The sequence below is a fragment of the Equus quagga genome, chromosome 1 (genome assembly GCF_021613505.1).
Source record: "Equus quagga isolate Etosha38 chromosome 1, UCLA_HA_Equagga_1.0, whole genome shotgun sequence".
Taxonomy (NCBI): Eukaryota; Metazoa; Chordata; class Mammalia; order Perissodactyla; family Equidae; genus Equus; species Equus quagga.
This window is the reverse complement of record NC_060267.1, coordinates 52,101,562-52,115,141: the sequence shown is the minus strand read 5'-3', so window position 1 is coordinate 52,115,141 and position 13,580 is coordinate 52,101,562. Positions and strand designations below refer to the sequence as shown.

The following is a 13,580-nucleotide window of genomic DNA, read 5'->3' as shown; positions in this document are numbered from 1 at the left end:
GTCAAAAGGTGAAAAGACTGCAGAAGAACACTATGGTCAGGACTGTTGGCTTTCTATAGAATGGGCTGGAAAGTTTATTCTTGGCCAAACTGGCTAGCTGTAGCATTCCCTGCGATACAAATGCACAGGACTCTTTAGGGGTAAAAGAAAGACACACAGTGGCCCAGCAATGAGTCCACATTCAGACACTGACAATTGTATAAATTTTTTTTTCAATTTGTTGTTTCTCAGAGCCTCAGCTTCCTCAACTGTAAAGCAAGGGGTCACCTGACTAGCTGAAGTCCCTACCAGCTCTGACATTCCCCGTTTTCATGATCCAAGAAGGGCCTGGGTGGAGAACCTAAAGAGAAGACCCTGCTCTCAACCGTGAATGAGAGCAGTTGTTCGCTGTTTCCTCTGCTACCAGGATTGGGAAGCTCCTGGATACCCCTCTCTGTTGCTAGGCAACTCCAAGCAAACGAAGATGGGGGGTAGCAGGGAGTGCAAGGGAAAGCCCCACCAAACTGGGTACTCAGCCTTTCCCCACCCCTCCCCGAGCCCACCACACCCGGCTAAGCGCCAGATTCGCCTGTTTACTTACAATGCGGCTACGAGTGGCATTATCAAAGAAGGTGTCCTTATCCTGGATGTTGTACCTGGAGACACCAAGAAAGCAGAATGTCAACCCATTTCATTACCCTCGTCCTAAGACCACTGTCACTCCCAGCCCAGAGCAGTCATAGCAAGTGTGTAAGACACACTCATTCACATACACACGTGTATACTCCTTTTGACCCAGTAATTCTGAAAACTTCTCATAGAAATGTATCATAGGGACATAAATTCAACAGAAGAAAAAAGTTCCATAAATAAAAACGTTCATTACAAACTCACTTATAATAAAGATTATAGAGATGATACAATTCCAAAATCTGTATGATATGATAGATTATCATGCAGCCATTGAAAATTGTAATTATGAAACTTTATAAATAGAAAAATTTTGGACAATGATAGCTAACTATTATACTGTGATGAGTTTACAAAATGAAAGGATGTAAAAAGGATTCTTGTGCATGGACCAAGACAGTAAAAACACAATAACAACAAAAAAGAGTATAGTTTCAGGGTGTTGAGATTATCATAACTCTTCGTTTTTCAAAATTTCATTTAATGTTTTCATTTCAGTTTGATACCAAACTCCTAATTATGCAAAACCTGTGTCTGAAGACATGGAAGCAACCTAGGTGCCCATCAAGGGACGAATGGATAAAGAAGATGTGGTATTCATACACAATGCAATACTACTCAGCCATAAGAAATGATGAAATCCGGCCATTTGTGACAACATGGATGCACCTTGAGGGTACTATGCTGAGTGAAATAAGTCAGAGGGAGAAAGTCAAATACCATATGATCTCACTCATAAGAAGATAAAAACGATGACAAACAAACACATAGCATTGGAGATTGGATTGGTGGTTACCATAGGGGAAGGGGGGGCCGGGCAAAAGGGGCGATTAGGCTCACATGTGAGGGGATGCAGTATAATTAGTTTTCGGGTGGTGAACACGATGTACTCTACACAGAATTCCAAACATGATGTACCTCTGAAAATTAATTAATTAATTTAAAAAATTACCTTTAATAATCATATTTTAAAAAAACCTGTGTCTGTTCTAAATTTTAAATATTGACCATTCACTCAAAAATACACGTGTTATTAGCTATACTTGGGGCACTGTGCTAGTGGACACACAGATCCAGGAAACATGCTCCCAGCCAGCCCGGAGCCCAGTCACTGGGGGGTGTGCGTTTCCTAATAGCCGAGGCAGACTAACACCTGCTGCTGTGTAGACCATTGCTATGAAGACTCAGAGGATGGAGCACAGTTTGGCTGGGAGAACGGAAGGTTCTTCAAGGAGAAGGCGTTTGGGAACTGGCCTTGGAGGATCACAGAAAATGAATGAATGGAGATGTTTTGGGAGGTGGCAGTTCAGATGTCAGCACTGGCATGAAGGAAAACCCAGAGAAGGGGAAGCGTGGAAGAAGCACAGGGGAAAACAGAACAGCAGGCCCGGAGGTCAACATGCCAGCTGCAGCCCAGACACTTAAGGCTGTGTGATCTTGGGCAGACCCTGGACCGTGGTTTCCTCTCTATAATAAAGAGATGCTTATATCTTACAAGGGGTGTGATACTGTGATTTATAATAAATATATATTTTGGTCTTCATCCACTGTTCCTGGCACACAACTCCCAAAACCCTTGGAATTTCCAGAGTAATAAGAGCAATGGGGGCATATTTGTTATAATATTTGGTCTCTTGTCCTCAGTTCCTGAAGTCACCTCAGAGCTATAAAGGTGAAATGAGCATCTTGTTATTCATAACAAGCCCCTTTCTACCACAACTAGGTTTATGCTGATAAGGTGACTTTTGGAAATCCCCTAAAGATGAGGGGGCTGGTTATCAGGGGAACCAACCATGAACAAAGGGTTGGAAGTTTTAATCCCACCCTATGATTTCTGGGGAGGGGAGATGGGCTGGAGTTTGAATCCATCACCAATGGCCAGTGATTTGACTAACCACGCTACATAATGAAGCCTCCATAGAAAACCCAAATGGAGAGGGTTCGGAGAGCTTCCAGGTTAGTGAACCAGACTGCTTCCACATGTCACTGTGCTGGGCCCCAGACTCCAGGAGAACAGAAGCTCCTTTGTTTGGGACCTTGCCCTGTGTATGTCTTCATCTGGCTGTTGATTCATATCCTTTGCAATAAGCTGGTAATCTAGCGAGTAAACTGGTTACCTGAGTTCTGTCAGCCACTTTAGCAAATTAATCCAACCCAAGGAGGGAGTTGCAGGAACCTCCGGTTTACAACCAGTTGGTCAGAACACAGGTACCAACCTGGACTTACGACTGGCATCTCAAGAGGTGGGCAGTCTTGTGATGCTGAGCCCTCAACCTAGGAAATTTTATTCTACCTCAGGTAGACAGTGTCAGAATTCAGTTGAATTGTAGGACACTCAGCTGGTGTCAGAGAATTTCTTGGTAGCGTGGGAAACCCTCACACACATTGGAATTGGTGAGCAGAAGTGGTACCAGAATCATTACAGGGCTAAGGATCTAATGAGGGGATACATGCAAAGGCACATCATACACATGTGTATAGAATTATTATCTAACAGGGCAAAGATGAGCAGGAGATATTCTCCAAGGAACGGCAGAAACGCAGCTCCATGAATGCCATCTCTTCAAAGGGTCAGATCTTTGTATCTCCTCTGCCTTTCTACACCCCTTCCTTTCTCTTTCTCTTTTGATTCTCTTATCACTCCTGACAGTCTTATATTTTCTCATTAGCTCCTAAAACGGAATTAATGCTTGACTGCTGCATCTCCCACTTCTCAACCATGACTCCCCCTTCCAAACGTTTCCCAAATGGCCAACCCTGTAAAGAGCTCTGATTCCTTCAGCCTGGGTGAGGTGTGGGCAGGGGGGATCCCCTCAGAGTCAATGAGTGCATAAGTAGGCAGCTGAGAACATAGAAATCCAGAACTTCTCCTCTCTTCTCTCTAATTTATCAGAATCTGTTGAAACCCTATTAGACTGGGAACTGGGCAGAATAGTTTCCCCACAAAAGGTGAACAGGTATCTGACCATTTTTCTCAGAGTCCCAAAGTATATGGTTGTCTGCACCCTGGTTCTCCATCCATCATGCAAGATGACTGAAATGACGGGTTTCCCCATCAGCCACTGGACAAATATTCGCGGGCTGTTCGGGACAATCTCATTTAGGGAAGGAGATCAAGAAAGGAGACATAGACTATTTCACCATGAGAGCACACTTCCATCCCTTCTCTCCCAGGCACCGAGCACTTATTTTGTCAGCTGTTGCTCCAAGGTGCTTGATTTTCCCTCCCATCCTCTCTCACAGCCCTACCCCCACAGCTCCAATACTCACAGGTACATTTTCTCCCTGGAGAATGGGTAGGAGAGGTTTTTCATCTTGTTGTCACTGTGGTCTGGAACTCTGGGCTTCAGGGGCGAACTCAGCCTCTTCAGGATCTCGTTGAACTTCTTCGCAATGCTACCTTCTGATTTGATCTCGTACATCTATGAAAGGCAAACCCACAGGTCTGAAAAGGAGGCCACCTCCAACACTCAGAGCAGAATGACCTCACAGCCAAAGCTGCATGGGGCACAGATGCCCCAGAGGGGAATGCTCTGGGGAGAGGAGGAGACTGGAAGAAACAAGAAGTAGAGTCCTTCCCTTTCCCCATTGCTTTCAGAATGACGTGGGCTCTGGATCCCCTCTCAATTATTTGTGTAAAAGGAGGTGACCAACGTACAGAAACAAGTGAGGAGTCCAAACTTTCTATATGATTTTGTTATATCATCTTAAGAGAAATGGAAGACCTACTAGGTGACAGTCACTATACTAAGTACTTTACATAAGTTAGCTCCAATGCTCACGGCAACCTAGCTAGGTAGATAATATTATTCTTATATGATGATGGGGCAATTAAGGCTCAGAAAGGTGAGATGAGTCAATAAAGTTCACATAGATAGTAACTGGGTAACAGCTTGGGTTTAACTCATGTCAACCTAATCCACGCTCTATACTCTACAACTACACCATGCCCCTATGTGATCATCCAGCTTCACTTTCTTTGTATGTTCCCCTTAAGAAATATCTGATAAATAAGTCTACTTTCAAAATATTAAACATCTAATGAGTATCTGCCTTGAACAAGGCATGGAGCTAGTACCAAGATAATTATTGATATTTCTAGTACATATAGCTTTTTTGTAATGCACAGAGTGCTTTCGCATACATACAGCTTTTGGTCTTTCTAATTTGTAGATGTAGTCATTGAGACACAAAGGTCGTACTTCTCATAGCAAAGCTGTGATGGATTAATGATCGCCACAGATTTTTTTACACTAATTCTCCTTTCCAGAGGTGGCATCTCTGTTCCTACTCCCCTTGAGTCTGGGTGGGCTCTGTGGCTGCTTGACCTGTATAGCAGAAGGGACACTATGACTATTCCATCCTTTAAGAAGATGGGCAGCTTCTGCCTTGGTGTGCCTTGGTCTCTTGACTCCCTGAGCCACCTGTAAGAAGTCTGTAGAGAGGTGCTGAGAGGACTCAGAAAGGGAAAGGACTAGACTGAGCCCAGCCTTCCGGCTGCCCTGCCAGCATCAGGCATGTGAGGGAAGCCTTCCTGGACCCTCCTGTCCAGCTCAACCCCAAGCTAAATACCACCAAATGACCTCAGTCGACACCACATGGAGCAGAAGAGTCACCCAGCCCAGCTCTGCTCAAGTTCCTGACCGAAAAATTCATGAGAGAGAATAAAATGACTTATTTCAAGCTAATAAGTTTGGGCTAATTTGTCATGTCATAATAGAGAACCAGAACAAGAGCTGACATCCAGATCTTCTGCCCTGAAAGCCGGTTTTCTTCTCTATCATGATATCCGCAAATTGCTTAAATCTAGAGAGACCACAAAATGTGTGAAACACTTATAAAACAGACGGAGAAAAATGTCACTAAAGACATGCAAAGAGCTTTCAGGGTTCAAAGAAAGGAAATAGCACATCCAGTTTAGGAATCGGAAAAATGTTTCATAGAGGGAGCGGCATTTCTGTCAGACTTTAACAAAAGGTAACCTTCTTTGGTTATCATTTTTTTCTCTAATAAAATAATGCTTAGTTGGGGGCAGGGGAAGAATCTCCCCAATCCAGCAACTGAAACATAACCGCAGTTTATTTATTTCTTCTAATAAATTTTTCCATGCATTTTTATTTAATTTTGATTACAAAATTAACACAATTATACAAAAGAACCAAAACCATAAAAGTATATTAACTAAATGTTAACAGTTTCCTTTCATTTCCAACCGAATCCTACCCTCCTCTCTGGAGGAAATATCTATTAACACTTTGGAGTATATTTTATCCCTACTCCTTCCACACATGTGTGACCAAATCCCTCTCTAAACACAACTGTGATCGCACTGCACATATTGCTCTACAATTTGCTTTTTTCACTTAAAAATACATCATAGATATATATCTTTCCAAGTGAGTTCAGGCAGAGCTGCCTTAAGAAATGCATAATATTACACATGAGACATGAATCCTAATTTGTTCAGTTATTTCCCTAGTGATGGGCATTTGTTTGATTTTCTACACACGCTTTATCTTGTTTGATTATACTTCTATTAACATTACCTTATCAATAACTTGTGATGAATAAGGCTTGGATAGATATAGGCAAAGACATTCCAGGCGAAAAAAAACAAACAGAAAAGTTCAAGCTAGGTTTAAGAAGGGTTCAGTGGCCTGGTTCCTTTGGAACACAGGGTTCTGATGGCGAGATAGTGACAGTCATGGCAGAAAGGCAAACTGAGCCCAGTGCATGAAGATGCTGCTGCACAAGGCAATGGGAAGCCAGCGAGGGGTGTGAACAAGGAAACAACAGCTGTGAATTGAGCAGATGGTCAAGTATGGTTGTGTAAGAAGAAGAATGAGCCAGCTTTCTGAAACAAGGCAATTTCTTGGAGCACATACCATTTAGTAAGCATCTCTTCCGTGCCTGGCTCTTGATGGACATTAGCACTAATCTTAAAGACATGCTGCAAACTAAGAGAGGAGTTAAGTATCTCAATCAAGATCACACAGATAGTGGAATCAGATAGTAATTGCCAGAGCATTTAGCCCCCTGGGGAAGCCAGTGTCCTTGACTGCTTTACTGGACTGCTCCATTTGCTAAAGCATGAGTTATCGTGGGGGAGAAAACAGTGTGCAACTTACAATATTGCCTCTATCGTCAGGTGGTCTTGACCATTCTGCCAGATCTCTCCTTCACACATCCATTACTGCAACCCAAGGAGCTCACCTCCCAGGCATCTTTGGGCCTGGAGGGATGGGAGCAGAAAGATGAACCCCTCGCACTGTCCCCGCACACATCTCCTAGGTCATTCATGGCAGGTTCTGACCAGGCGCACGCCCTGCACTGAGACTGCAGTGTGTTAATCAGATCGATAACCACGTGTGTTTAAATGGCATGTGCGTGGAAGTTCAAGTTTCAGAGCAGGAGGGAAGCTGATGGACTCTGTCCTCCAGATGCCTTGGAATGACAGACATGGGCCAAGCAAGAGTATTTCTTCTTCATCCACTTCTCTCCATTTCCACCCCTGGTTTCCTAGTCTAAGGAGCCTTCAACTGCAGCAATAACTGGTCTCCCCACATCTTCTCTTGCTTAGGGTTGCCAAACTTAACAAATAAAAATACAAGGTGTCCAGTTAAATTTGAATTTCAGATAAACAATGAACAATTTTTAGTATGAATATGTCCTATGCAATATTTGGGACATATTCATACTAAAAAATTATATAAGAACAGCAATAATTTTTTAGTGTATGTCCCTTGCAGTATTTGCACACACTTACACTAGAAAAGTATTCATTATTTCTCTGAAATTTGAATTTAATTGAGCATCCTGTATTTTATCTGGCAACTCTGCCCTTGCCCACCTTTAATTCAGTCTCCAAACTGGATCCAGAGCATGTTTCTGAAGCAGAAGTCTGATCCTGTCACCTCCCTGCAAAAAAGCCTTCAACGGTCACTCACTGTTCAAATGATAAAGACCAAACTTCTTAACACAGCCCACGGGACCCTGTAGAACCTCCACACAGCGAGCCCCTGGCTCACCGCACCCAACCACTGGCCATCTTGCAGTTTTCCCAAAGTGCTGACACCGTGTGCTACACTCTTCATCTCCTACCTCCCCCTTCCCCAACTTCTGGTCACACTTGAGGTCTCACTCAATTGTAACTTCCTAGGGGAAGTCTTTCCTAGCTTCCAGATAGGGTCATATCCCACCTTCACAGTATTTCATGGGCCCAAATTCCTCTCCTTCATAACACTTATCACAGTTGTAATTTTAGATTTATTTGAGTTATTTGATTAATGTCCAGCTGCCCATCAAACCACAATCTCCATGAAGGCAGGATACTGTCCACACTGTTCCATATCTGTGAATGAATGAATGATAAATCTCTGGGGAATCAGCACAGATGACATCAGTTGCTGCCACTGGAGGAGCCCAGGCTGGGGACAGAACAGCCATAAGGTAACAGACCTTGGTAGAAATAAACCAAGCTGGAGAATGAAGCCAAATCCTAAAGCCGCTGGCTGGCTGAAAGGCTTCCCTCCCAACCCCCGAGCTGTGAAGGCACTCAGGAGCCAAGCCCCAGCAGAGACCAGGAAGGCCTGCATTCAGTTGGTGCACATTAATAACCCAGCGATTGTCTCAGGGTCTTGCTCTGGCAGAAGGGTAGCTGAGAACCTCCAAGTCATTCTTGACCCTCATCTTGGCAGTGGATCTGGTAGAGCTCACTTCGAGAAATAGGCTAAAGGGAGTAGGCGCCAGCAGTAGGTCTTAGAGGTGCCAGAAATGGGACCAGAACATATTTTGACTGTTTCTTGATAGGTGCTCCAAATCACTGAAAGTAATATCGTCTGCCTCCAGGAAAAATGTAAAAGGTGGAGAAGGCGAGAGTCCCACCAGAAACCCCAAGGAAACACCCACTCCACAGCCCTGACCAAGACCCCACATGAACACGCCCAGGCTGAAACACCACAGCCAACTTGTGTTGGAAACAGGGTTCCCAGACTTCACAGACTCTCTGAGGATGGACAGACACGTACTCACCATAAAACACTGGTGCGTGGCCCCGTCGCACAATACCATGGACACTAAGCTCAGGGAGCAAAGGACCTGCTTGCTACCCCCACGCCTTTGCACGTGTTGTACCCGTTCCTGGAACTTCTCCCCTCCTTTTTCACTTAAATTATTCCTCCTCCTTCTTCACCCGTAGGGTCAAGTATCAACTTTCTCAGGACATCTTCCTTGGCCTCTCACCTCCTGTCATGCTTCCTTAATACTCTGTGAACAAATACCTGTGTAACAGATCGTGGACTTCTGGAGAGCAGGGACCAGACCCTGCATGCCTGGCACCTGGTAGGAACACAATAATGTCTACTGAGTGAATGACCTGGGTCCCGGTCCTTGCTGACACTAACGAGCTGTATGACTTTGGGCAAGTCACTCCCCCTCTCTGTTTCTTCATCTCTAAAGAGAGAACTGGGGAACTTCCACTTCCCACTACAGTGGAGTAATAGGACCAGATTCACCCCATCTGAAACGACCAAAATACCCAGACAAAAAACATGAAATAATGGTGGTTGTGGTCTGAATGTTTGTGTTCCTCCAAAATTCAAAACTTGAAATCCTAACGCCCAATGAGGTGGTATTAAAAGGTGGGCCTTTGGGAGGTGATTAGGTCATGAGGGTGGCGTCCTCATAAATAGGATTAGTGCTCTTATAAAAGAGATCCCACAGAGCTCCCCAGCCCCTTCCACCAGGTGAGGACACAGCAAGAAAGTGCCAGCTATAAACCAGGACAAGGACCCTCACCCAATCATGCTGACACCCTGGTCTCAGACTCCCAGCCTCCAGAACTGTGAGAAATAAATTTCTACTGTTTTATAAGCCACCCAGTCTGTGATTTTTGTTATAGCAGCCTGAACTGACTAAGACAATGGCTTTCGAGGTAGTGGACTTCAGGCAACAAGAGTTCCTGAGAGATGGGCACAAGCAAACTGACTCCCATACTAGCTGAGGGTTGAGGCCACCGGAAGCAAGGAGAAAGAAGTGGAGCCCGGCCGCCTCCCTGAGCCGAGGAGACGGAGCTCTAAGTCTGGGGAGACCAAGGCAGCCAGAGTTCACGGGACAGAGCACCCAAGAGGAGAGATCTTACAACGAAGCCCAGAGTATTCAGCAGCACAGGTGTAAGGAAACCACCCAAGACTGGAGAAAGAACCTCTGAAAGGATTGGGAAGAGCACCTATTCCCACCAGCCAGAATGGAAAATCTCATCACTCACAGGGCACCAGGGAGAAGACTCAGGTCGACGGAGGAGTGGGGGATGGTCACCCTTGACTCAGCGCCGCTCCAGAACCGCTTAACAAATCATAAAAGAGAGAACTGGGTGGAATGGCTTTTCAAGCATTGTCCAAGTCTCACATTCTATGGCTTTAAACATTTAATGAAAGAGAAACATTCATTCGCAGCACAAACATTTCTAGGCACCTCCTAGATGCCAGGCGCTGAGCTTGGTGGTTGCCTGTGCCAAGTGCTGGAGAAGCGCAGAGATGGTGATGAGGCTTTCCGTACCCAGAATACACACATTCTGCACTGGATCCAGTCATTCCACAGCCCCGTTCATCAGGGTCTGTGACAACACTGTAAGGTGGGCCTGCCAAGTGGTATTAGCACCTCTATTCCACAGATGAGAAAACTGAGACTGGGAGGGGCAGGGACTGCCAGAGGCAGTGGTGAAACCAGGCCTGGAACCCAGGTTTCCCGACACTCCCATCCAGGGCTCTTTCCCTAAACCTTCCACCCTGGGCAGGGCGCCACACTCTGCCCTGAGAACGAAGCAGGCCAGAGCTCCCTTTCAGCCCCCACCAAACCCTCAGGCTGGGCTCTTCTCTTGTGTCCACAGGATCCAGGAAAGGTACCCCCATCCTCTTTATTATTATTATTAGTACAATCAGCAACGGCATCATTATTACTGTTATTCTTGGACATCAGAGAATTATGAACATCCTCAGAAACAGCAAGGCACATGTCACCCAGCTGTTCCCCATTATGCCCTCCTGGGTACATGATACGCCTTTCATGTGCTTAAAATCATAAATAATTTTTAAAGTATGTTGCTCTATTTTTTATTCCAGGGCTCAAATGTGGTTCTCATCAAAGCTCACTTTGGCCTCCTTGTCACAGTCTGAGAGGTTTACCGAGATTCCTCTTTTCTTACTTCTTTTCTCCCCGTGTCTCCCCCCGAGAGGGGCACAGCAGTGTGAGCTGAGGGCTGATTTCTTTCCTTTCTGCACTGAACTCACATTCCTTCCCGGGATGCCAGGAACTAAGGCTGCAGTGACATCTATCACAGACAGATACATGTTACCGTCTCCATTTTACAGATAAAGAAATCAAGGCACAGAGAGTTTTACTAACATGCCCAATGTCACACAGACGTTAGGAGATCCAGCGACCTCAAAGATCAGGGAATAGGTGTAACCAGATGAGATATAAGCAATATAAGCTTGATTATCCATGAGCCACTTATCTGCAGTGACCTAAAACGACGTCTCCTGGCAACTGGTAGGAAAAGTCAGCAGGAAGCACACAGACCAGGCACAAACATGGAGAACGAGCCCGCCTGTGAGCATGTGTGTCTGCTCACATCACCAGACACGGCCCCTAACCCCTTCTCTTATCCTGCCTAAACTCTGACCTTTGTGTTTGACCGAATCCTCTCGTCTTCCTGCAAGGTGCAGGTGTCCCTTTATCCAGCACCTCCGGGCCTTGAGCTTATGTGGTTTTCAGCTATGCTCCAGGAAGGAGTTCTAAGCAGCAACCGCCCTGGACCCAGCTTCTCTGAAACAGACCAAAACAGACCAGCCCAGACCGCAACCACGAGACTGGACCTGCATGGACAGGCAGAGAGTTGGACTAAAGTAACCTGCCCTCATTAACTTGGTAACTTCCCCTCCTCGGGGAGGGGCAAAACAGCCATTTTTAGGTCATGTGATGTACGTAAGAGCATGATTTCAAACCATGCTTGTGCAAGCTTTTGCCTACCTCTACATGTGATGATGAAACTCCCCCTGTGAATATCATCCCCTACTCCAAATACAGATACCCCTCTCCCCATGCTCGGGGAGGCATAGCTTTGTGAAATTATTCCCTATGGTCTCTTTCTTTGCTGCATGCCGCAAATAAAAATTCTGCTTTGTGAGACAATTACTTCTGGTGCAGTTTGATTTAACTCGCCAAGGAGGGGCCCACATTTGGTCTGGCAACACTCACACCCTACAGCCCAACAGACATTAATTCAGATTATTTGCCCCTTTTAATTTATTTGTGCTTTCCTCTGCTCCTTCAGTCGCTGAATAATTGAGAGTTCACTGTTCTTACTTACAGCGTCTTGCTCATCTAGAGAGGTGGGGCTAGGCTAAAGATTATCATCACACCTACCTACTCACTTTTAATTTCAAAAGGTTCAGACATCCAGAAGTGTCAAACAGTGTGGCAGGTGGCACCACATGCCTCCATCTGGACAAGGATAGAAGCCTCTGGACTCGAGAAGTTACAAGGAAGAGAAGCTAAGGATGTGGCAGAATTCATCCACTGTTCTCATCCTCTGTTGGTGCATGAGAGAAGAGAGGGAGGTACACACACACACACACACACACTGAACTGGACCTGAGGAGTTCCACACACAAGCACATTTACCCTGGCGAGTGAGTGTTAAGCCATTCACCAGTCAAAATGCACACAACACCGGGAGCCACTAAGATCAGCTGCATCCTAGAGCCCAGAGGGAGACTCTGCACGCCAAGAACAGGAGCTAATCAGTCTCTTCATTCCCTACCTGTGCCTACAGGTGAATTTCCTGCCCACAGCAATGCGGAATGTGGACAGTGATATATTTACAAAATGCATGTTCTCTGACGTCCAACTCTGTGTTCATTTACAGGTTTTAATTCTGTTTCAGTACATCCTCTACACATGAATGAATGGTTGCTGACTTTAAAAATGTGGGATAAAATCCAAACTACTTACAGGGCTGACAAGGCTCCTATGAGGCGTGCTTCTTGCCTCCCACCACAGCCTCAGCCCCCTCTGCCCACAGTCTCTGTGCTGCATGCACACTGGTGCATTGGCGTCCTCTCAGTTCCTTACACAGGCCCAGGCTCCCTTACCTTAAGGTTAGAGGACATGTCCTTCTCTCTTCTGGGAAGGTTCTCACCTGCCCTCCTCACCCAGAAAACTTCTATCCAGCCTTCAGGTATCAGCTCACATGGTACCTTTCCTCACCCCGCCCTGCATCTAAATTGGTTTCCTCTGGTCGGCTCTCTGTCCACTCCGCTCTTTTTCTTCTTTGGGTGCCTCCCAGCTCATAATCAGCAATCTAACTTCTGAATTCGCACCACACTGAAGCCACATAGGGCCAGGACCAGTTGTAGTCACCACCGAATCACCAGTCCTCAGCAGAGTATCTCATACATAGTCACACTCAATAAATATTCATTGGATGGATGGATGGATGGATAGATGGATGGATGGATGGATGGATGGATGGACAGATGAAAAATGTAAACTTCTAGAGGGCTAGGATCCCTTATACACAACCCAGCCCCATTCCAGGTACAATTAGACTCTTCATAAATGTTTTTCAGTAACTGAAAGGGTTATTGAGGACCCAGGTCAGGGATGGCTACTAGGGTACATGTACCACTGTGTTGCCACCCCCACCCTGTAGACAACCCTAAGAGATCACAGCATTCCTTCCTGTTGCCCTTGGATGGGGCCTCAGAACCCATCTCCACATCACTCTCCAGCAAGCCACCTCCAACGGATTAGGTCTGGTACATATGATCCATTCTTTCACTCACTAACAAATATTGATTTAGTGCTTGCTCTATACCAGGCACTTCTAGGTGTTGCTGATACAGCAAAAC

At 45.6% G+C, this 13,580-nt stretch overlaps 1 protein-coding gene across 1 annotated transcript in view; it reads right to left on the bottom strand.

Annotated features, from left to right (window-relative positions):
- Positions 1–13,580, bottom strand: part of ANO2 (anoctamin 2) — a 325,024-nt gene that overhangs the window by 231,807 nt on the left and 79,637 nt on the right. Inside the window, exons 5-6 of the mRNA XM_046676889.1 lie at positions 3,940–4,091; positions 581–635 (exon numbers count right to left, since the gene is read on the bottom strand). Of these exons, the coding sequence (XP_046532845.1) occupies positions 581–635; positions 3,940–4,091 (207 nt within the window). The remainder of the gene's footprint in view (positions 1–580; positions 636–3,939; positions 4,092–13,580) is intronic.